The following is a 25,256-nucleotide window of genomic DNA, read 5'->3' on the forward strand; positions in this document are numbered from 1 at the left end:
AAGTCTGGTGGGATAAGGTATTTTGTTGTAATCAGAGGAGTGAAGAACTCTTCTTGTAAAATATTTCTGGACACACTCAATTGTATTAATGTCTGAAATGAGGTATGGGTTCCAGACAGGCGAGCTGTATTCAAGAATTAGTCTAGCAAATGTTTTATATGCTCTGGCAGTAGTGTAGTGTTTCTGGAGAAGAAGCTACGCAAGATTAGGTTTAAAGCCCTTTTTCAGGGGTGAAATCTAAAATTTTCCCTACCGGTTCTGTGGGCATGGCTTAATTGGTGGGCGTGGCTTGGTGGTCAGATGGCTTGGTGGGCGTGGCCAATAACAATAAATAATAATAATAAACAAAGTATAAAAAAACAATAAGAGGTACCAAAAACCAACGTTCACACTTTACACACACACAACACAACACAACACAACACAACACAACACAACACAACACAATTGACTCACATACAATGTAAAAGCAGCTGCACTTCACACTTCACACAGCCACAAAAAGCTCAAAAACCAACTTTCACACTTTACACACACACAACACAACACAACTCACACATGCACACACACACACACACACACACACACAATACCACATACAGCTTTCTGAGATTTTGTGTGTTTCTGTAGTTAGAGTGAAACACTACAGAAACATACCAAATCTCAGAAAGCTGCACAAATATTTTATTTTATTATTTTATTTTATTTTATTTTATTGTGGACTTCAATTCCCAGAGTTCCTCAGCCAGACAGCATTAATCACTCAGTGGTGAAATAGATTAGTTAAGTTTAGATTAGTTCAGTCTGGTGCTGAAAGCGAAACTGGGGCTTTCCGGCTGCGAAAAAAGCCATGAGGTCAATCATTAATCAGGTAAGTGTCTTAGACTCTTTTAAAAGGAGTTTTTAAGGTTCTGCTGATGAGAAATACAGGTGAGATCCCCAGAGTAGCCTTTTAAAAAAAAATTTTAAGTTTAAAGGCTCTGCCGATCTCAGATGAGGAGCGGGATCCTCAAAGGCTTTTTTAAAAACTTTTAAAGGCATGTTTCAGCTGAAGCAAAACCTTCTTTTAAAAGTAAAAAAAAAACCTCTGCTGATGGTGGGGCTCAGCAGAGGCGGGGGGGCGGGGCCAGGGATTTTTGCTACCGGCTCTCCGAACCAGCAGCTGCCATCGCTACCGGATCGTGCGATCCGATCCGGGAGCATTTCACCCCTGCCTTTTTTGCAATGTAGTTGTCGTGGGCTTTGGCACTTAGATCATTTGATATGAAAACTCCAAGGTCTTTAACAGGGTGGGAGTCATCTGTAAGGTAATGTCCATTGAGCTTGTATTTAGTGTTCAGATTCTTTTTTCCAATGTGTAAGACAGAGCATTTGCTGGTTGAGATTTGAAGTTGCCAAGTTTTTGACCATTCTGACACAAAGTCAAGGTCTTTTTGAGGGGTAGCTGTATTTTGGTGGTGTTAAATAGTTTGACATTGTCAGCAAAGAGAACACAATTACTTATAATATGGTCACAGAGATCATTACAATTAGCTTTAGCACAGGGCCCCCCAAGGCTGTGTGCTCTCCCCACTTCTCTTCTCTCTGTATACCAATGACTGCATCTCCAATGATCCATCTGTTAAGTTACTGAAGTTCGCAGATGACACAACAGTGATTGGTCTCTTTCGAGACAATGACGAATCCGCATATAGACGAGTGGTCGAACGACTAGCCTTGTGGTGCAACCAAAACAATCTGGAACTGAACACACTCAAAACCGTAGAAATGGTGGTGACTTTAGGAGAAACCCTTCCATACTTCCACCTCTCACAATACTAGACAACACAGTATCAACAGTAGAAACCTTTAAATTTCTAGGTTCTATCATATCGCAAAATCTAAAATGGACAGCTAACATCAAAAACATCATCAAAAAAGCACAACAAAGAATGTTCTTTCTGCGCCAACTCAGTAAACTCAAACTGCCCAAGGAGCTGTTGATTCAGTTCTTCAGAGGAATTATTGAGGCTGTAATTTGTACCTCTATAACTGTCTGGTTCGGTTCTGCAACCCAACAAGAAAGACACAGACTTCAGAGGATAATTAGAACTGCAGAAAAAATAATTGCTACCAACCTGCCTTCCATTGAGGACCTGAATACTGCACGAATCAAGAAGAGGGCCGTGAAAATATTTACAGATCCCTCACATCCAGGACATAAACTGTTTCAACCCCTACCCTCAAAACGACGCTATAGAGCACTGCACAACAGAACAACTAGACACAAGAACAGTTTTTTCCCGAAGGCCATCACTCTGCTAAACAAATAATTCCCTCAACACTGTCAAACTATTTACTAAATCTGCACTACTATTAATCTTCTCATAGTTCCCATCACCAATCTCTTTCCACTTATGACTGTATGACTGTAACTTTGTTGCTGGCAATCCTTATGATTTATATTGATATATTGACCATCAATTGTGTTGTAAATGTTGTACCTTGATGAACGTATCTTTTCTTTTATGTACACTGAGAGCATATGCACCAAGACAAATTCCTTGTGTGTCCAATCACACTTGGCCAATAAAAAATTCTATTCTATTCTATTCTATTCTATTCTATTCTATTCTATTCTATTCTATTCTATTCTATTCTATTCTAATGTATAATATGAAGAGTGTTGGTCCAAGAGCGCTGCCTTGGGGAACGCTGCTATTGACAGGAACAGGATTTGATAGAGCACTGCCAATTTTGACCACTTGTTGTCTGTTTGACAGGAAAGCTGTTATCCAATTGTGGAGGGGTCCGGAGATGCCATAAGAATTTTAGTTTTAGGAGAAGTTTATCATGTACCACTGAGTAAACAGCTTTATAGAAGTCTATGTAAGTTGCATCTATTGCTTTGCCTAGATCAAGATTTGTAGTCCATATATTTTTGCAGTGAAGAAGTTGTAAATTACATGATAATTTTTTTCTGAAACCAAATTGTTTATTAGAGAGTAGGTTGTTTGTTTCTAAGTGGAGGGTAATGGATTGGTTGATGATAGATTCCATTACTTTGCAGGTGACGCAGCATAGAGAGATTGGTCTGTAATTTTCAACGAGGCTGGGGTCTCCTTTTTTGAAGACAGGGATGACCGTGGCTTGTGACCAAAGTTTGGGAAGGGAGCTGATCGTGAAAGCTTTTTCAAAGATTATGCTTAGGGGTTCTGCTATATTAGTGGAAAGCTTTTTTAAGAATTTTTTAAAAATTTATTTATTCAGTCATCAGGGCCAAAAATTACTTCAAGGTCTTAAATGAAAATAAAAATAAGTTTATTCAGCAGCAGTTAGACTGCATTTTGAGCAGTCCACAAATGTAGGGGGATATATTACTTTTCATGAATCTGAAAGATGCCACTTGGAAAAAGATTAAAGACCTATTCTGTCTCTCCAGAATGTAGGACATGGAATAGATGTATGGAACAGGAAGATAATGCCAGTTGAATATAGGGGGGGAAATAACTGTAAGAGGAATTTGCAGAGTAACAAATTAGGCAAAAAAATATAGTCTTCCCTTTGCTGCTTATGTTCAAGATAGAACATGTTCAAGCTGGATTTGAACGCTGGGCAGATCTGCATGTATTCAGTACAGAATCATAGAATGTAAGAGTTGGAAGGGACCTTGGAGATAATCTAAGTCAATTGTAGCCTAAACAACTTCTGGCTCTATAATTTCCTTACCTAATTACCTTGTTGTTGAAAAAGGCACTAATGGTAGAAAAGGTGCAAGGAAGAAGTGGATGACGAACAGCAAGGCAGATGGATTCACTTACAGTGGCAATGAAGAAACTATTGAAGGGCCAGATTAGGAATAGATTGTCATGGAGAAAATCTGGGTGGTTACTAAGAATTGATCCTGATTCGATGGGATATAATAAATCAATAAACCAAGCATTTAATTACCACCATTAGATCTTATAGTGCTATTCAAAACCATTACTTTGTATTCTATATCAATAATAAATTGCTGATGATCATGTTGGATGCTCTGTAATGTTATTCAGTATTTATCTGCCACTCTAGCACTTCTTAAGATAAATGTTGCCCACTGGCATATTGACAGGATTGCTTTCCTTTGTCTATCAGTGATGAGCCTGAGTCAGCCCATCCCTCATTTGTGACAGTGGAGATTGTATTCAAAAGTTGGTTGTAAAGTTATGGTTCAAGCTCACCTTCTGGTGGTGACTTTCCATATGCATCCCTGCAGCATTCCTGGCATCAGAACGGAAGCTCTTTACCACTGCTGCCTTCTGGGATGTTTTTTTAATTTTCTAGTCCAACTTAAAACCTTAATATTTCAGAAGAAATCAGGCCTGACCCTGCTTAGCTTCTGGGCTTAGGCAAAGGTGACCTGGTGCTGTACCTGAGGCTCCCAGGGTATTACATACAAGTAAGAGATACAAACTCAGTTCAAACTGAATTATCTTTTTAGGATTGAACAATCTGTATTATGATGAATATGGTTGATGTATTCAAACTTACCATGGATGCTGGATTATATTCTCCTGAAGAAAACATTTTAGCTTTTAATGCCAGTTCAGCACTTTTCCCATCTTCTTTGAGGCAAGCAGCTATTAGAGCTTCTTTTTTGTCTCTAAGGTACTTTACCTTTTGTTCCCTATTAAAAGAGAGCATAAAACTTTATAGCTAGAATTTTAAATTAGTTTGTCTGTTTTAAACAGTTGAAGTGCTCATTGAGTTTTTCTATTCTAACATTTTTCAACAGAGGAAATAACACATTTTTTTGCTAAGGCCAAATTGTTTTAATAGGAATTTTCTAACTCAGGGATTCCTGCAAATTGTCATAGAGTGTTTTCTAGCAGACATGGTCTTGAGTTTGTAGCAGTGTCACTGCCTAATGCTATAAAATAATTATCCAAATGATTTGCTACTAAGAGCTAAAACCCCTTAATTAGAAAGGACATCTTTAATTAAAAACTTCATTTAGGAAAAATGGTGGAAAAATATAAAAGAATACATTGGGTAGAATAGCATATAATGGAATGATCATCAACTGTATTGAAGGGGAGTAGGGAGCTATCCTGCATTGGAAAGAGGAAGGCAGTCTCTATAGGAGGCAGCTGTTATACGGGCAGCTGTAGCAGCTCTGTAGCTCCGCCCCCTGAACCCCATCCTATTTTTTTTTCAGCCATGAAGCCTGCCCTGCATAGTCTGCTATTCTTAGGAAGGGTAGAAGGTATTATCTGATTACCAACACTGGATTAATATTCAATTGCTAGTCCAACTAGTGGTGAAATCCTAATTTTTTTACTTCCGATTCTGTGGGCAAGGCTTGGTGGGCATGGTGTGGCTTGATGGACATGGCAGGGGAAGGATACTGCAAAATCTCCATTCCCACCCCACTCCAGGGGAAGGATATTACAAAATCTTCATTCCCAACCTACTCTGGGGCCAGCCAGAGGTGGCATTTGCGGGTTCTCTGAACTACTCAAAATTTCTGCTATCAGTTCTCCAAACTACTCAAAATTTCTGCTACCAGTTCTCCAGAACCTGTCAGAACCTGCTGGATTTCACCTCTGAGTACAACCAACTTCAGTGCATGGAATTGTGATTTGCCTTATGCAGCAATATCTTTTGAGCTAATTCTGTATAGATGTGCCACAATCACAAGATTTAAAGCAACATATGCCACTTACTTCCAGTTTCACAAGAACTGGCTCATTTGAAAATATGGTTTATTCATGTAAGAATATAAATTCTTAATTATATCCTCTACATTTCCTAATTACATTATTTCCAGATGCAATAATCTTAACTTCATTGGGCAATGTGTTATTCCTTGTGTTATTTTTTTTGAATTGGAAAGAGTTTTTGTGGAGGATAACTTCCATGTAATACAAATTTTTAAAAAGGTGATTGGGTGGGGGGGGGAGGCAGTGTATTCTCTCCCTGAAATTCTCTAACTAAAGTCTTGAATGATTAAGATTAATCAGCAATCTAATGGTTCATTTTAAAGCCAAAACTCATTACATTTTTTAGGTATGTCATATCTATTAGCTTCTCGATTCTAATATTAAATCTCTGTCCCTGTGTTAACTGTTTAAGAGCTGAAATCATTCCACACCACACCCTGCTTAAAATTAAGCTAATCAGCTGTGCCTGAAAGAGAGCACAATATTGAATTCAGCTTCTTTTACTGGCTAAAATCACGAAATCTCAATAGTTTGAAGCACAAATTGCTATCAGCGTGTATGTATGTTCACCCTTTGAAAATATATAAAACAACCCTATTAAAGTAATAACTTACATATGCTGCTTAACTATTTTTTCTCTCTGCTGGCTTTCCTCCAATGTGCCACTAATATCTTGAATGTTTTGGAATAATGAAAGATTTTGCTCTTCAAGATATCTGAACATTTGAAGTAACTCTTCTGTGTCTTTAAAATATATCTCTGTCTCCTAATGAAGGAGAGACAGTAATGCATAATTTCTGGAATGGCATATCTGTTTGCAAACATTTTTTGAAAAAATGGGAATACAGTAAAAGGAAGGCATTTGAGGATTATACTCAACTAGCAACAAAGGACTATGTTTCCCTCATTATTAAATGTATAAATCAGCAAAAAACCATTAATTTCATTTGTCAATTTATATATTATGCAGACTGTATGGTTTGCTATACCACCAATTTTCTGTAAACTTGCTTAAATGTGACTGACTTAACAGGTGGCTGATATGCATTGAAGTGCTGCATAATGTCCCAAACTGACACAAGTTTATGGTATATTTATAGACACCACCATTTGCTATAGAGAACACAAATAAATTCAAGGATTACTTGTCAGGCGCAAAAGATCAGGTCTACAAGTGAAGGTCCAATTAAGCTGATTTATTATTATTCATGCATATGCACAGGAAGACTCTCAAATATTTGAGAATTCTTCTGCTAACTGTTAGATTGGGGTCAATGGAATTCAAGAGATGTTGGACTTAAGCTGCTTGTGACTGTTTAGAGATTCTAGGCTGATCCCTCTTTTAACTCTGCCCTCAGGTTCTGCCACTCCTTCCTTACATTACTGGATTGAATCCACTAAAGGATAAAAGAACCCACTACTAGATAAAATATATAAAACAAAATATTTATTTCCTTCTAATCTAAATACCTTGTTAATTATAGAATGAATGAATGAATGAATGAATCAATCAATCAAATCAATCAATTCTTTTATTTATTTATTAGGTAATGTTTTCTGCTGCTTTGATTCCTATAGCACTGAAAATATGTACAGTAATTCAGATTATGTAGGTGATATCTGAAAGGTTGTGGGTATTAAATAGTATCTAGAGGCATACTTCTTTTTCAAAAACAGTTTTATATTATTTTTACAAATAACTCAAGGTGGTAAACATATCCAGCACACCTTCCTCCTCCTATTTTCCCCACAACAATAAGCCTGTGAGATGAATTGAGCTGAGAGACAGTGACTCGCCCAAGGTCACCCAGTTGGTGGAATAGGGCAATCCTTAGGTACTGAAAGGACTGCAAACGAACAACCAAATTCAGCACCAAGAACCCCACAGTTTAACTCTGAGATATGTATATTTTAAAGATAAATGTCTTACTTTGTCACAATTCTGGATATCATCCAAGTTAAAAGTGTCTTCTGATGATAGAGAGAAGCTGTTTTCACTTAGGCCACTGTTATGAAAAGAAAAATTAACTTGCTATAATTTGTGTGTATATCTTGAAGCTTGCCAAGTAAGTGTTTAATGTCAAGCAGGAAGATTATGCTTGATAAAGTAAAGATCCCACCTGAGGGAAGAGAAGAGAAGGGAAGGGGGAGGGGAGGAAAGTTGGTATCCATAGATGAGCTTGATTTGTGGGTTTTTTTTGAATTCAGATTGCTATCACCTTTCTGATGATACATATGTATCATCTATGAATAATTTTGGGTCCATTGCTCCTTGTGATGTCTTTCTAAAGAACCTGTAGTCTCCTGCAAAAAAGAAGAAGAAGAAGAAACATATAATATTCTTATTTAGCAACAGGATAAATTATATCTTGTTATATACTAGAATTATATCATACTCAGTAGAGAAATGAATCCACCATGAAAGGATTGCCCTATGGCCTGTGGGAGCACATAATTCCCAGTTCTACTTTTTAAATTTTTGGTGGCCTCTAGAACAGGGGTCTCCAACCTAAGCAACTTAGTAAACCTTAGTAAGGCTTGTAGACTTCAGCTCCCAGAGTTGAAAAGCTGGCTGAGGAATTCTGGGAGTTGAAGTCCACAAACCTTAAAGTTACTAAAGTTGGAGACCCCTGCTCTAGAATACTCGCAGAATGTTCTGCAAGGGGCAAAACATGTACATTAAACTCCTGCAAGGATTAAAACATCTATTTTTACCCCTTAAAATCTCCAGGTGTCTCAATGCAAACTGGGTGATATTTCTTGGTCCTTAAACAAAAATGGAAGCATCCAATGTAATAAGTACTATTGTCTAACTACAATCTTATGAATTTTCATATAATGAACAAAGAAAAAGTAAACATGCAAGTGAAAAAAAAAATATTTTTTATATTTTTTCAGCTTCTCATATTCTTCATGGCAGTTTTAAGCTCAAATATATTTTCTTTCTAAAGTTATATCATATTATGCTTCTTTCTATAATCTATCCTCTTTAATCATCCAAACCATGAGTCACAAGTTCATTTTTTTCATTTTTATGCAAAAAGTCCATAAGAGGTGTGCTGTCAGCAATAAATATGAACATGTTTTTACTCTAATCAAAGAAGTTAATTTATCTATTTCAGGAAAATATGTTGACTTCAACCATCCCTCCATAATGAGCAGCATCAACTCTTTTCATCTTTGTGCATACAGTAATCTCACTACTATGATCATATACTGAAATAATTTTTCATGGCTTCTTTCTAATGATTTATCCATTAACCTTAAAAGAAAAAGTTCTGACTTCAGTTGAATGTTGATCTTTAAAATAATCCATTTCAAAGTATTGATCAAAGAATTTAGACCTTTGAACTCTGGTGCTGGAGAAGACTCCTGCGAGTCCCTTGGACTGCAAGGTGAACAAACAAGTCAGTTCTAGAGGAGATCAACCCTGACTGCTCTTTAGAAGGCCAGATCCTGAAGATGAAACTGAAATACTTTGGCCACCTAATGAGAAAGAAGGACTCACTGGAGAAGAGCCTAATGCTGGGAAAGATTGAGGGCAAAAGAAGAATGGGACGACAGAGAACGAGGTGGCTGGATGGAGTCACTGAAGCAGTAGGCATGAGTTTAAATGGACTCCAGAGAATGGTAGAGGACAGGAAGGCCTGGAGGAATGTTGTCCATGGGGTCGCGATGGGTCGGACATGACTTCGCAACTAAAAACAACAACAATTTCAAAGTAAGTATTAGGTCCAATTATTTATTTATTTTTAGCTTTTTACATGTTCATCAGGCATGATAAAACATTCCTTCATCATGTTTCCAACATACATTTGAAGTGCCTTTCTACATTCTAAATAATTTCTCTGGCATTATGTATCAATAATACATCATTTTATAAAAATTCTCTTTGAGATCATAACACAATGTAAATTTCAACTCTTTTAATTCCCCCCTTTCTTCCAGTTTGGCAGCTTTTCTTGTGGTTGCCATGGTGAAAAAGGAAAGTATGTCAGTTACTATGAGGGGAATAAAAGGCACAGGTAAGAACGGTTCTTTTCTTTTCTTTTTTCTTATGTCTCAGTTGGTTCTGCCTAGTTAGTCAAATAGTCTAGCTCATATTACCCTTCTCTTCTTGTTTTGTAAATTCCACCAATTATTACTGCCCATATATATAAACAATCAATCTTCCCACAGTGGTCCAGTCTGTTAGTTTAACTAACTTTATTATTTTCAAAGATACTCTCGTCAAAGAAAAAAATATATTATTTATTCTATTTTTTAAAAAATCACTATCCTCCTTTTGTGTTTGAAACATCAATCTTGAGGCGTGGTCAGCATCTCGACAGAACGGACATGAACCCCAAGAGCTCCGGTGTGAGTGCTGAAAATCCCCTCGATATGGGGACCATAGCTGCCCTGCAGGGGCAGCGAAGAATGAGAGAGCCATTGGAGCGGACAGGGAATTTGCAAATTCCCTGTAGGTCTGGCTTTTTCCCCTCGACCCAGTGAGGAGGACCGCAGCCATCACCAGCTGCCTGAAGTCAGGACGGCCACAAGAATGGGCAGGAGGATAAAGCATAAGTACAGAACAAGATATTGAAGCCAGGTGAGTTAATACCAGCTCACAAAGAGGCTCTAAGAGCAATTTTGCCAACAAGTATTTAAAGAAAAATTGAGAAATAGCGGCTAATTTAAACAGGAAATGAAAACAGAAGGAAATAATTAATGATACCTAAAACCTGATAAAATTTGGCTCGGAACCTAAGTCTGGAGCCCTAACTGAATAGAGAAAATAGAGGAAAATATGACTTCTAATTAAAATTGACTTTGGAGAATTTTGGAGGTGTTTATCGATTATTTAAAGATTATAAGTAAGAAGGAAAAGGAGAGGAATTAATTAAGACTTTAAAAATGGATTTTAATTGAGCATTTCCCAGTTCCTCTATTCCTTATAAATCTGGATTCAAAGGATTATATTGAAACTATTTAAACAGGACTGAAAAAAGGCAACAAATTGAAACAAAGAGAAAAAAGGTGCGGCTGGAAAATGGATACTTTGTTAATTGTGGATTGTAACTGTAGACTAAAGACTGATACCTAAAGGCAAAGGAAGAAACACAGGAGGGAAATGTCTTTGTGATTTCAGGACAATTTCAAAGGGAGGAGTTTTGCAATCAGATGGCTGACCTTTAAGACTCATAATATCAAAAAATAAAGTAGAAAATAATGGACCACAAGAGAAGTATACAACTGTCTTTTAAGCAAGAAATATAAGAAATGATTACAGAACTGGAATATTAAAGATAAGAGCTGCATGCAGCAATGTTAGAAAAGAATATAAAAAGCATGATATAATAATGTAAAACTAAAGTTTATGTTAAAGATTAGAAGATTATAAAAATGATGAGAAGAGGAGGAATGGGGTAATAAGGAATTTAGTAAGTTAAGAAAATATATAGTTTTTAAGCATAGGCAGTGAAATTGAAATAATTTGAGATAAAACTTCCAATAGAATATTTGAATATATGTATGGAATTGTGTGAGAAATGGGATATGTTTACTCCTTTTCATTTTGTTCTTTTTATTTTGTTTATTACTTTAATTTTTTTTAATTTGGAATGGGATTATGAAATAATAAGTGATGGGAGACCTTTTTGAAATTAAGGTGAGATTGAACGTGGGAGAGATTTTTATTGAGATTACTTTCTTTTTATCTTTTTTGTTACTGATCTGACTTTGATAACATTAGGGATAAACATGGTTGTATTTTGTTTAATGAAGAAGAGAGGGGCAAGAAAGGGGGCAAAAATCTGGAACTAGACTTGATTCAATACTATTCAGGATAAAGGGGTGGAACAGATGCTTTGATAGAGGGGAAGGGAAAATATTGGACAAACAATACAATGAGGGGGTGAAATTTGAAATGTGTTTAATTATGCACCTGACTGATATCTTGTTCAAAAGATCTGTATGTGGTTTTTTCTTTTAAAAAAATAAAAAAAACTTTTTTCAAAAAAAACAAAACAAAAAAAAACATCAATCTTGATCAGCTTTTTACCTTTAAATTAAAATCCTTTAAGATAGTTTTTTCCCCCTCTTTTTAATTTCAGAAAGAAGACACTGAAAGTCTATAATCTTCCCTGCTGTTTGGATTATTTTTCTTAGATTGTAAAGTACGGTACTTGAATTGTGAAGTGATTAAGAAGGTGAACTTTTTGCCATTCAAATGTCCATAAAAATGCTGTATAGCAATTCAGGGCAAATTGTAAATCCCTTACTTCCCAAGTGGACTCACAATTGACCCCAAGAAACTAAATTGCTGAATGATTTGTTTTGTTTTGTTTTGGGTTTTTTTGCAAGAAGTTCTTCCAGAATACTAGTGGGCAATCCCCTGATTTCTGCTGCCTCCAGAGAAATTTTCTGTCACCAGCACCACCCGCTAGAGTCAGCAACGACTAGCATGTATGTGCGAGGGGAATCTTTACCTTTACCTTTTTACAGTTAATAGTTGGATAAACTTTAGCATGAATTACAGCCTTAAAATGTCTTCCCATGGAGTGAACCAAATCTTTTAGTTCTGCAGCTGTTGTGAAACCAAGATTGAATGATTGCTTCTATTAACTGGGTTTTATTGCTGGGTCGTTTCTGACTAAAAAGTTTCTTTAGTCAGCTCCATAGATTTTCAATTGGGTTAAGGTCTGGGCTATTCCCAGGCCATTCCAGCAATGGAATATGATTACGTTGAAACTCAAAAAAAAAAGTGTTATTAGCCATCAAACCTCAAAAGTGCACTTTTCCCAAAAGGTTTCCACAATTTTGGCCACTATTGTAAATCTCACCCCAAGCCCAGACTCCTTTCTTTCAAAGGTCTTCCTTATTTCTTACCTTCATTACTTGAAACTTGTGTCTTTTCCTCAGGCTTGCCTAAGGCGATTGAGACTGATTTCTCTACTATCCCTTTCTTGGCTGGCTGCCCTTTAGGATGTGCCATTTTGTCTAAAAATAGTAGCCAAATAACACAAGAGTCACATATTTGTAAAAAGAACAAATCATCAGCTCTATTAATCCTCGCTAAATCCAAACAAGGCTGACATTGACAGGAAGTAAAAACACTCTGCAACCGATATTAAAGTGTTGTCAAAGTAAATAGCCAAACCATGGGACTGGAGACTGAACTATCATTCAGGAAGCCTAGGGAAATCAGTCACACTACGACTAAGGTTGCAGCAAAAGAGAATGCTGATACATTATTTTGGTCATACATCGACAGAACAATTGTGCTCTTAGATTTTTCTTTAATCTTGATGAAATGTCACTACAAATTATTTATTTAAATTGTAAAGTTATCTATTCAAACGTTACTCCAAGGGCATACAGTTGGTTAAAACTTCATTTTAAAACACTTAAGCAGATAGACTAAAATCAGCAACCTGGAGAAATACACAAATATTCTAAATATTTAAACAGGATCACACATGATCCTGGCTCACAGCCTGTTTCAAAAAACACAGCCTGTTTTAAATGCTTTCCGGAAGGACAGAAGGGTCAGAGCCAAAGAGAGAACAATTATTCCAGAAACAGGACTGACAATTTCACTATATAAATATTTCACTATAGTCATTTCACTTTATAAACATCATTAGGACCTAAAAAAAAGAGTATATACTTCATAATGTTCCTTCCTGCATGAACTGGGTTGTGGGGTGCTTTTTTTTTTGCATCTTCAATAATTTGGAATATGACAAAATGTATTTATACCAATTAAGTTTTTTCTTTTAGGACATTGTTTTCTCCCTCCAAGTTTATAGTATAATATCTTGGCATACCTAGTAAAATTACTATTAAAAAAAATTCCCCAAAAGCAATCACAAGGAAACCAATATAGTACAGGAGTAATCCAAGAGTGCTTTTTCACTATTCAATAAGAGTTCAACTTTACTTTTCCTTATTCTCTTTAGTACGATATTCTGTTTATTCTTGACCCTTCTTTATTACGTATTTAAAATTTGTAAAGTTATCTATTCAAACGTTACTCCAAGGGCATACAGTTGGTTAAAACTTCATTTTAAAACACTTAAGCAGATAGACTAAAATCAGCAACCTGGAGAAATACACAAATATTCTAAATATTTAAACAGGATCACACATGATCCTGGCTCACAGCCTGTTTCAAAAAACACAGCCTGTTTTAAATGCTTTCCGGAAGGACAGAAGGGTCAGAGCCAAAGAGAGAACAATTATTCCAGAAACAGGACTGACAATTTCACTATATAAATATTTCACTATAGTCATTTCACTTTATAAACATCATTAGGACCTAAAAAAAAGAGTATATACTTCATAATGTTCCTTCCTGCATGAACTGGGTTGTGGGGTGCTTTTTTTTTTGCATCTTCAATAATTTGGAATATGACAAAATGTATTTATACCAATTAAGTTTTTTCTTTTAGGACATTGTTTTCTCCCTCCAAGTTTATAGTATAACATCTTGGCATACCTAGTAAAATTACTATTAAAAAAAATTCCCCAAAAGCAATCACAAGGAAACCAATATAGTACAGGAGTAATCCAAGAGTGCTTTTTCACTATTCAATAAGAGTTCAACTTTACTTTTCCTTATTCTCTTTAGTACGATATTCTGTTTATTCTTGACCCTTCTTTATTACGTATTTAAAATTTGTAAACTTAGCTACTTCGTGTTACCTGCTTGCCATATGGCTGTTGTATGTGTTAAAAAATTTGAGTAAAATTCTTATTTTAGATAAGAAAAATGAAAATTTACCATACCTGATATGTATTTGTATAAACCTTTTTTTTGACTAATAAAAACTTTTTGAATAAAAAAAAAAAGAGTTCAACTTTACCAGATATGGCAATGGCATTTCTTGTTGAATTAAGATTTTTCAAGAGTGCTCTTTGAGTACAATTTTTGAGTCACACTGTACACATTTAATTGTTATACGATCTAACCTAACCTTTATAATAAATTTAGTCTGCTAAGTCTTGACAAATTTTGATTCATATGTTTCCATTTTATGATTTCCTCCTCTGGAACCTGCTCAGATAGCGATGCCAAAGATTTCCTGAATCTTTGATTTTTTCCTTTTGTGAAAAAGACAATACTTTTCTTTCTTCAGTTTTTTTAATACTTCACTTATTGTGGACCCAGGGTGCTCTCTGAGCATCGTTGTTTTCACACAGTTGTTTTACTACTCTACAGTGCCAAGAGGGGGAAGGGTTGCCCTGTTTATATACAGTAGCTTATCCTGTCAGTTGATGGGGTTTTCAGTTTTTTCCTTGGTAATTCCTTGTTTGATGCTCGTTTGTTTGTCTGAGTTGCTTGTTTCTTGATTAGGGTATTATTTATTGCTTGATTGTCTGGTGTTAATTCTGTTGTTGATCCTTGCTTAATTGGTAATTGATTGCTTCTGAGGAGCTGTTCTGGAAAAAGGTTTGCTTTTTTTTAGCTTTTTAAACCTTTGTTTTTTTACAGCCAGATAAGCAGGGATCCACCACTAGGATTAACACTAGACAAACCATTAATCAATAAACACAGGCTAGCCAAGTAATTATCAAGGAGAAGACCACACCTTCACCAACTGACAAATACAGGGAGGGCAAAACCATATGCATTTTTCTTTGGTGACCTGTCTGGGTTCCATCACTTATTTACATCTTTTTAGCTTTTCTGTTTGGTAAATTGATGGTTTGTTTCCAATTGGGATTTTAGTATCCTGATGAGCCCCCATTCATCTTGATCTCCTTTTGTTAACATGAACACTCCTGATACATTAAACAAATTGGCCAGAAAGAATCAGCATAAAGGATGCCTTTGGAATTGGATAGCCCAGTGCTTTTAGGTACAACCAGTATAGGGCAATTATCCCACTCCAGTAAACTATGTTTCAAGGACCATAATTATTACAAATGAACCAGTCAATATGACACATGCCTGTTAATAATTGTTTGTTCCTATTTGCTACTTCCCTGCAAACATAAAGCAGGAGATGGGAATATATTAAAAGAGCATAGAGGAAGTATGCTAAATTTCTCCAGTTAGTCAGAAACTTTACTCACCATGCAATCTCATATTAATGGAAATTCAATGCTTCCCCTTTTTTTTTTTGCATACTTTAAAACTTCCTACCTCCACTATATATATTGTCCTTATATATTTTCAATTTAGTTTGTTCCAGATGTGTTAGCCTTGCATTACTCAAGATTCCTAGTTGGTGGGCTTGCTAGAATGATTACAGCAGTATTCCCCCACACTGTAATTTAAATGGTCAATGGACCACTGAAAACTGTGTACTTACTCGCTTTATTTTGTAATACAATGGAGAGTGAGATTAGTTTGGCTTTATCAGCAGCTGCTGGAAAAGAAATAAGGGATTTTGATGGGCTTCTTTTCCGGTCTTTCTTCCTCTTTGCCATCTGCTGCTCTTGCCATGCTTTGGGAGAAATACTAAACAAAAAGGCTTCATAGGATAAATACAGCTTCAAAAGATCTTCAGTGTTTGCAATTTCACTGCACATGTCAAAAGAGAACAAGGGATACAAGGGATAGAAGATGTTACAGATGTACAATGCTTAGCAGACATTTAAAAAAATACCTGAAAAAGCTGAGTAAAGCATTTTTCCCTGAATTACAGTATATGGTTTTAGAATAGTAATAGCAATAGCACTGAAGACTTATATACCGCTTCACAGTGCTTTTACAGCCCTGTCTAAGCAATTTACAGATTCAGTATATTGCCCCCAACAAGCTGAGTCCTCAGAATGAAGATAATCAATCTTATTAATATTGGAGCTACTGTGCTATGTCTGGGCAATAAGGTTTTCCAAAATTACTTTAATTTGGGGAAGATTATTTTATCAAGTAACCTTCTGTCGTTTATCACAAATATCTGTGAACTTGTTCAGAAATTTTAAAAAGAAAAATTGAATATGCTTTATAAAAAGAATATAAAGTATTAAATTGGGCTTAATAAAAACATCTCAATTTTTCATTTATCTTATAGTTCAAAAGATTCAGCTTTCTGAATCTCAGCTGTCACTTCTCAGTTGCCCATGGTAAAAATAGTGTACATCATGATTATTACATTATTACAAAGATTTTGAGCTTGATCATTTGGTGCCTTTCTGTATTTGGTGCCTTTCTGTATATGTATAAAGACCCTTGTGTAGGTATCTGGTACTTGAAATGCAACTTCATGAGCACGAATATGCTGCATTGTGGAAAAATATAGTAAGAATCTCATCATCAAGAATCCTTCCCATAATTCTCTCTATAAAGCAACAAGAAAGAGTTCACCTTTTAAGGGAGAACAGTTCATTCATTGCTATCCTCAGTTCTGTTGTTACTTCCATTTTGTATTTTGCCTCTTGAGTTGCCCTAGAAAAAGGCTGGATGTTATTTTAATACGGAGATGTTCATATTGAAATAGAGAATCAATCTGATGTAGTGGCTAAGGCAACAGACTAGAAATTAGGAGACTGTGAGTTCTAGTATCATCATAGGTATGAAGCCAGCTGGGTGACCTTGGGCCAGTTTTCTCTCTCTGCCTTGGGATGCAGGCAGTAGCAAACCACTTCCAAAATCTTGCAAGAAAATTGCAGGGACTCAGGCAGTTGCCAGGAGTCAACACTTGAAAGTACCCCTTTTCCAAATATTAAAATAGTTATACCAATGCAATTTTATTCATATTCTGTAACAGGAATGTACAATTCCTGAATGCCTTATGTTTCGCACCTTAAACTCCTGCAAATACTGCTGAATTACGATGTTTATAATGTGACATGGTGACATTATTAATGTCCTGGAAGGTAATCATAGAGACATTATTTAATAATATTTATTTTTATTTAATATAATATAAGCTATAAACTTGTGGCTGGTCTAACACACTGCTTTTTCTTGGGCATTAATATTTTAGAAGTGATCTCCACGACACTATTCAAAAGCCAAGGATGACCAATTACCTAAAAAACTTCTAAAACCTAAGAAACACATCTAGCAGAGAGATAAGGAAAGCATTTAGGTAGAAGACAGAGTGTCCATTTCCTGCAATGACTCTTTGATGGCTTTTTTACTTGGGAGAACAGAAGAGGGAACCAGACAATGAATCTTGGATGTCACACTCCAAATGTGGCCACTACAGTCAGCTGTAGAGTTAAAAACAGAATTGTAACTAACAATTTAAGGGCTTCTACAGAGCTCCTATCATTTTGTCTGAGAAAATCCTCAAATGCAAGGGTATCGTCATCTAATTTTATTTCAGCAATTCTGGCCCTCCTCTCCTCCTTTGCTGCCATCTTCTCCAGCTTTTCCATGGTGCGCTGTTTTATTTTAACAGAGTACTGGAGAAAGAAAACAACAGCAAAATGTTATATACAAAACATCTTAACGTACAGTAACTTGTCATACCCAAATCATTCCCATGCACTTCTCTGGCAATGAGCCCTTTGAAAAGAACTTGATTAAATATTGCTGTGTTTTTTTTAAGACTCAGATATTGATTACCTAAATCCTACATGCTTTTAAAATAGTGACTTGGATTTCCTGTGTATCTGTGTGGGAGAGACAAGCCTATATATTCCTGTCAAGCCGTTGATCACTTTTCCCCAAATTACTTCCCTGCAATCATTTCTCACACGTGTGTCACCTTTCTTCATTTTGAAAATTATGAATTCCATTTACCGGTACATGATAGATTCAGAAATGTGAGCTAGCATACATTATTTACTAGCAGTCCATCATATCCTTTTCTTGATTCTGTTACTAATAAAGGGGAATCATTAGTTCATTCACATCCCATTTAACGAAATATCCCTACACGTGTTGAGATTATTTCTTCTATTCTCTTTGTATCAGCTGCAACTGCTCAGCTTGTCTTCAAACTACTATAGCTTTTCTTTAACAGTCTAATATTTTCCTGTTTCAGCTCTCCAAATGGATCTTTACACCATGGGTTTTTTTGTTTTTTGTTTTTGTATTATAGCAAAGTCCACTTTTTCTCATCAGCTGTGACCCACTTTTCCCTCAGACTAATGATTATGCCATAGCACAAGAATGTGTAAAATTGCACATATAAGTCTGTACATGTTAAAAGCTGCTTTCAGGTAATTTGTGCTATAACTGAAACATGCTATGTTTGTTTGGTCTGCGTATGAAAATAAATTGGGCTGCTCTGTTCTGGATATTGGAAGATAGTTCTAGTGGGCAGGGAGGCAATAGGAAACAGCCAAGGACATTGCCAGTGACTGAAAGGTGGCAGGGGAAGATGGGAAGGGAAAGCTCTGCAAAGGCCTGAGGCCAATGAGCGTATGCCCTGTTGGGGGCTGCTATATGTTCAAGTGAGCTTAAAATATTCTAATAAAATAATACAGATCTGAAAATTTTCATACAGATAGTCTTTCTTTACAAATAATCATTTAATGACCGGTCAATGTTACAATGAATTTCCAAAAAGGAACTTATGACCCAGTTCCGCAATTCTGACAGCCACATCCCGCCATGGTCATGTGATTGCATTTTGGGCGCTTGGTAACTGGATTGCATTTATGGCTGTTTGCAGTGTCCTGTGGTTTCATGACTGGGATTTTTGGTGGGGTTTTTACCAGTTTTTTGGCTTCTAGCAAAAAAAACCCCTCTCTTTGGATAAAATAGATTTGTTTAACGACTGTTCTGTTGCTTAACAACTAGGGCATCTGCTTAATGACCACTCCCAAAAAAGGTAAAATCGGGCCTGATCACTTAAGGGCCTCCATGACTTATGACCATAATTCCGGGTTCAATTATGGTCCTAAGTAAAGGACTACCTGTATGAGAAATGCTATACAGGTAGATATTTAATTTATTCAATTTAGACACTGCCCAACTTCAACCTAGTTTGAACCTAGTGTACAATAAAGCCAACAACATTAAAACAGAATGCAAGAATGATAAAAAAATAAATAAAAGATCCAACTATCTACAGCCACACATAATTTAACAGGAGTTCCAACCAACCTAACCTGAGACCTAGGAGAATAGCTAAATCTTGAAGGTTTTCTAGAATGCCTGCAGAAACATATACACATATACTAGTAATTTTATAAGGTTTATAAAAACTGTTACCTCCAATAGAAATAGCTCCTTCTCTTCACTGATGTAATCTGCTATAGACTGTTTGTCACTTTGACAACCTTTAAAAAAATAAATAAAATTTTGTGATTTTTTTTCCTGACATTCTGCAGCCTATATTTTTAAAACAAGCTACATGTTATCTATGACTTAACACAATTAAATCAACATTTTAAAAATTGAAATATTAACTGTCTGTCCACATATTCAACTAAAGTTGTATAATGTCAAACCAAATGATAAGGAAACTATGCAAGAAGTAAAGCCAAAATTAAGAATTCAGTAAGTTTAGTTAGTGATCCAAAAAGAGTTTTACATAGTAGTTCAAGCAAACTACTGTAAAATACACATTTTGCAGATGACTATGTAGAATATTCCACAAAAGCAAGATTTCTTTTTCTCTTTTGAGAAACATGCCAGAGATGTGCCATCATATTTCATGGTTCTCTGAAGACAAGAAGAAAACAAATCTACCATACAAGACCTGTTTTTTTCTTTTTATCTTCAGAATAGATTGATGTTTTAACACAGCTGGATGGGGCTGGTAAAATGTGTTTTGGAAGATAACTTACATTCCTTATATGAATTATATTAAAATGACTTCTTCTCACCCATATGGAATGAGTGAAGTGTGAGAAAAAAACTCAAGAAAATAGTGTGACTTCACTACTGAGAGTAACATGCAGGATCTGAAGGCACCAACCTAGAAAGGAACTCCTCGTTATATGATTCAAGGTTTCCGAAGTCTTTATATAATTAGAGCTATGAAGAACAAACAAGAAAAACTTTATGATAGTAGGCATTAGAGATAATCCTCAATTTATGACCATTATATTGGGGACAATATGCTGACTCTCTAAACCGCTTAGAGAGAGCTGCGGAGCACTGTAAAGCGGTATAATAATAATAATAATATTTTAATTTTTATACCGCCCTTCTCCCGAAGGACTCAGGGCGGTGAACAGCCAGATAAAACAATACAATATATCACAATAAAAATCACAATTAAAAAACTTATTCAATATGGCCTAAAATATAAAATACATAATATAAAATAAACCCCATTTAAAATCCAATTAAAAAACCCCTGTTAAGCCAGTCCTGCTTGGAAGAATAGATACGTCTTCAGCTCGCGGTGAAAGGTCCGGAGGTCAGGAAGTTGTCAGAGTCCTGGGGGAAGCTCATTCCAGAGGGTAGGTGCCCTCACCGAGAAGGCTCTCCCCCTGGGGGTTGCCAGCCGACACTGTTTGGCTGAAGGCATCCTGAGGAGACACTCTCTATGGGAGCGTACCAGTCGGTGGGAGGCATGTGGTAACAGAAGGCGGTCCCAAAGATATCCCGGTCCTTTGCCATGGAGCGCTTTAAAGGTGGTAACCAGCACCTTGAAGTGCACCCGGAAGACCACAGGTAGCCAGTGCAGCCTGTGCAGGATTGGTGTTATATGGGAGCCACAAGTGGCTCCCTCTATCACCCGCGCAGCTGCATTCTGGACCAACTAAAGCCTCCGGGTGCTCCTCAAGGGGAGCCCCATGTAGAGAGCATTGCAGTAGTCCAGGCGAGAAGTGACGAGGGCATGAGTGACTGTGCATAAGGCATCCCGGTCTAAAAAGGGGCGCAACTGGCGGACCAGGCGAACCTGGTAAAAACCTCTCCTGGAGACAGTCGCCAAATGATCTTCAAAAGACAACCGTCCATCCAGGAGAACACCCAGATTGCGCACCCTCTCCATTGGGGCCAATGATTCGCCCCCAACAGTCAGCCGCGGTTGCAGCTGGCTGTATATAAGTCTAAGTGCTATTGCTAAGTGCAATTGCTATTAGTTTAATGACTGTTGTTCATCACAGTGATTCTGCAGTCATATGATCAAAATTGGCAACCAGCATGTATTTTTGATGTTTGCAGTGCCCAGGTGTCGTGTGATTTTCCCAAGGATCCTGACAAGCAAAGCCAAAGTGGGAAGTTGGATTCCCTGAATGACCTTGGCAAAAAAAGGTTGCAAAATAGGACATGACTCACTTAATGACTGCCTAGCTTAGGGAAGGAAGTTGTGGTCGTGAGACAACAAGGTAAGGACTACCTGTACTATTATGTGGTGGGATAACATAAAACTCATGTGTGGAATGCAAGGACTGAAGGGTACCATTTATTCCAAAGAGTAGGCCAGACAAAGGTGAGCAGGAGTGACATTAAATGTGAAAGATGTTCACACATTTCTGAGATCCAGGGACTGAAGCGCAGGAATACAGTTAAGAGCATTTGGGCAAAAATACCAGAAAGGAAAAACAACAATGTGTTATTGTGTATTAGAAACCACTAAATTGATCAGAATATCCTGAACCAATCAGACATTTTAGAGAAAAGAGGCAATAATGGGATACTTACTTCAAGTACTCAACATCTATCAAAACATCAATTCAACCAAGACCGTAAAATCACAACATTCCTCAGTGTTCCTGCAGTCTATTTTTTTCTTTAAAATATTTACTCACACTTTGCAAAAGCAAGAGCCCAATTCAGAGCAGGAAGATCTTTCCCCATTGTTTCTGTTGTTTCTTGTTCGGTGACTTCTTCTAGTTTTCGCAAAGCTTTTCGACACCGGGCTCTTGATGAAATGGTGCTCCTTTCATATGCCTTCAGAGTCTGCTTAGTTTTTCTAATCTAAAATTGAAATCCATGTTTATTGTCTAGTTTTAGACAATGTATACTGCCTTTCCTAACTGCCTTCCAAATGCATAATCTTCTCAAGGCTGGTCTATGATCATAGTAAATATTTTATTTAATTTCCAAGGTGGCTTAAAATTAAGCACGATGTATAAACATACTGTAATAAAAGCACATCCAAATATTCTTATAGCTCTAACAGTCTTTTTTAAAAAGTCCACATATTTTGTTATCCCCAACTCTACATGCATGGTGATGGAGAATGGTATATCAGGAAAAGGAGCTTTTAAAGAAAATCCATTTAGGCAAGTTTTATTGGTTCTGCAGGTTGTCCTCTATATTTTGAATATATATTATAGTTGTCTGAAATTTGAAAGTAAATTATTGGAATTCCAATTAAATGAGAAACTAAATGGTAGCTCTGAGATTCATTTAATGTTTTTTCTTCATGTTCTCAAACTACAGTTGAATCTCCATATTGTTGTTTCCAATAATAATTATTTCCAATAATTCACTGAAGAAGAAGGAGCCGAGAAGGAGCAAGATAATAAGAAATGGAGGAGGAGGATGCAAGAAACTTGATTTAGGGAGCTCTGTTAGACACAATATATGGTACTTTATTTATTTGGCTCCAAAGAAAGAAGCAGTCCTTTCTCTTTTGGTTGTCCAAAATGAATATTTAACATATACAGAAAGTTCTGGTTTCTATTTATAATTATTTGTATTATTGTTATTACTGTCTAATTTTAAATTGTTGAGTTTCCACTGTATAAATTAAAACTGCAATTAGTCATTAGTATTATTCCTTATTAGTAAGAAGCCACGATAACTTTGGTTTGTCTAGGAGACTGCCCTTACCTTTTTTGGGGGAGGGAGGGGTAAAGCAAGCTATGGTTCAATGGGATATTTGAAACTGATCCAAACAAAGAGGCCAAGAAGGCATTGTAGTAAGCAGTAGCTGACCAGTAGAATACTTACAATTTCTTTCTCTGTGCATTCAATATCTCTGTAAAGGTAGATTTCAGTGTTCAACCTTTCAAAAGGAGTTTTTTGCCTGTATTCTTCTGGTGGACAATATTCAAGAAAAATGTTTTAGTACACTTCAAAATGTCAGCATTATCAACAGGCAACAGCAGTTCTGTATTACTACGTTAGAATGTGTAACAGGTAAGCATGGGCTTTTCAAGGACACATCAACCAAGTTATTCCCAGATAGCCATTCATGTTAGTCTGTTGCAGCAAAAACAGCAGAGGGGCTGTTTTTCAACTTCTTAAACACTAACAGATAATACTTATCTGTTGATATCAACATAATTATAATATAAATTATATTATAATTTTTATAATACATAAAAAGTTATGTCATAATATAACAGTGCACTTTCTCAGATACCCCCATGTTCTCTTTGCTAGCAGAAGTATGAACTTCATACTGTAGAGTAGAAATTACATAACTGTTAACTGTGTTACAGGTCATTTGAAGGTTATGTTATGTTACTTGGCTTTTAGGGTATAAAGGATGAAGTAGAGTTTTAGTTCAGAGCTGTAAGAGCTGGGGATCACCTCTGTCTGTTTCAGTGGTGAAATCCAATTTTTTTTACTACCAGTTCTGCTTAGTGGGCATGGTGTGGCTTGGTGGGTGTGGCTTGGTGGGCATGGCAGGGGAAGGTTACTGTAAAATCCCCATTCCCTTACCACTCCTGGGGGAAGGATATTGCAAAATCTCCATTCCCACCCCAATCTGAGGCCAGCCAGAGGTGGCATTTCCCAGTTCTCTAAACTACTCAAAATTTCCGCTACCGATTCTCCAGAACCTGTCAGAACCTACCGGATTTCACCCCTGGTCTCTTCCCACCATGCTCTATAATTCTCCACTTCAGGGAATTCTTCAGCAACCGTCCCCAAGACAGTTCCTCTTATTCTAGAGCATAGATATTTTGGAATCCTGTGAAATAGTTATGTTACTTAAAGAACTATAAGTTCCTTAAGAAAGGGAATCCGGAATCATTAGTCGTTGTCCCCCTCCCCCAGATACTGTTGAACAATCATTCTAGGCATCTCTCATCATTGACCATACTGCTAAGAAAGTATAGCAGCATCTCCAGCAGAGCTCCTGTGGCAGAGTGAGATGAGCGGAGTTATAAAATGGTCTCAGTGTTAAAGGGTGTTTCGTTCTTGTTTGCCAGCAGAGTGCGTAGGGTCATACAAACAAATAGAAATTGGGAAAGCTGAGATCAGTCATGTCTGTCTTTTAATGAAAATATAGAAAGAAATAGATTTCTTAGGCTGTGGAGTATGTTGTTGGTGGATGCTAGACATTGCTGGAGGTGGATATTCTGGGCCAGTGAAGGAACTGATAGAGGAGGGATCTGCAGTTGAGGGACAGAAGGACCTGGAAGGGAGAACTGAAGAGTGGATTGCGGGTGGCAAAGACAACTCCATTTGGAAAGGCCAGATCAGGTATCAGTGAAGACAGTTTGACAAAAGGGGTGGAAATCCAAGAAGTTAAAAAAAGTTATATTTTCCCTCTTTTTCTTCTCTAGCATTGATTCCATCTAAGAGTATATCAAAGTGATGAAATGGAATATTTATGGAATCAGAGAACAAGCGGGACAATTAAGCAATAAAAATATCTATATGTATACTGTATATGTATATGTATATGTATATGTGTATATGTCTGTCTGCCTGCCTGCCTGCCTGCCTGCCTGCCTGCCTATCTATCTATCTATCTATCTATCTATCTATCTATCTATCTATCTATCTATCTATCTATCTATCCTTCAAAAAGCTGAGGCCACTAT

The 25,256-nt window shown here is 36.6% G+C and overlaps 1 protein-coding gene across 1 annotated transcript in view; it reads right to left on the minus strand.

Annotated features, from left to right (window-relative positions):
* CCDC38 (coiled-coil domain containing 38) overlaps positions 1–23,929 on the minus strand; it is a 29,985-nt gene extending 6,056 nt beyond the window's left edge. The window contains exons 1-13 of the mRNA XM_058191658.1: positions 23,846–23,929; positions 23,745–23,748; positions 23,431–23,516; positions 22,281–22,449; positions 19,786–19,853; positions 17,863–18,026; positions 16,981–17,061; positions 15,983–16,194; positions 12,552–12,662; positions 7,901–7,985; positions 7,612–7,687; positions 6,296–6,447; positions 4,510–4,645 (exon numbers count right to left, since the gene is read on the minus strand). Coding sequence (XP_058047641.1) covers positions 4,510–4,645; positions 6,296–6,447; positions 7,612–7,687; positions 7,901–7,985; positions 12,552–12,662; positions 15,983–16,194; positions 16,981–17,061; positions 17,863–18,026; positions 19,786–19,853; positions 22,281–22,449; positions 23,431–23,516; positions 23,745–23,748; positions 23,846–23,929 — 1,428 coding nt within the window. The remainder of the gene's footprint in view (positions 1–4,509; positions 4,646–6,295; positions 6,448–7,611; positions 7,688–7,900; positions 7,986–12,551; positions 12,663–15,982; positions 16,195–16,980; positions 17,062–17,862; positions 18,027–19,785; positions 19,854–22,280; positions 22,450–23,430; positions 23,517–23,744; positions 23,749–23,845) is intronic.
* Between the last annotated feature and the right edge of the window lie 1,327 nt (positions 23,930–25,256).

This window comes from Ahaetulla prasina, chromosome 7 (genome assembly GCF_028640845.1).
Source record: "Ahaetulla prasina isolate Xishuangbanna chromosome 7, ASM2864084v1, whole genome shotgun sequence".
Lineage (NCBI taxonomy): Eukaryota > Metazoa > Chordata > Lepidosauria > Squamata > Colubridae > Ahaetulla > Ahaetulla prasina.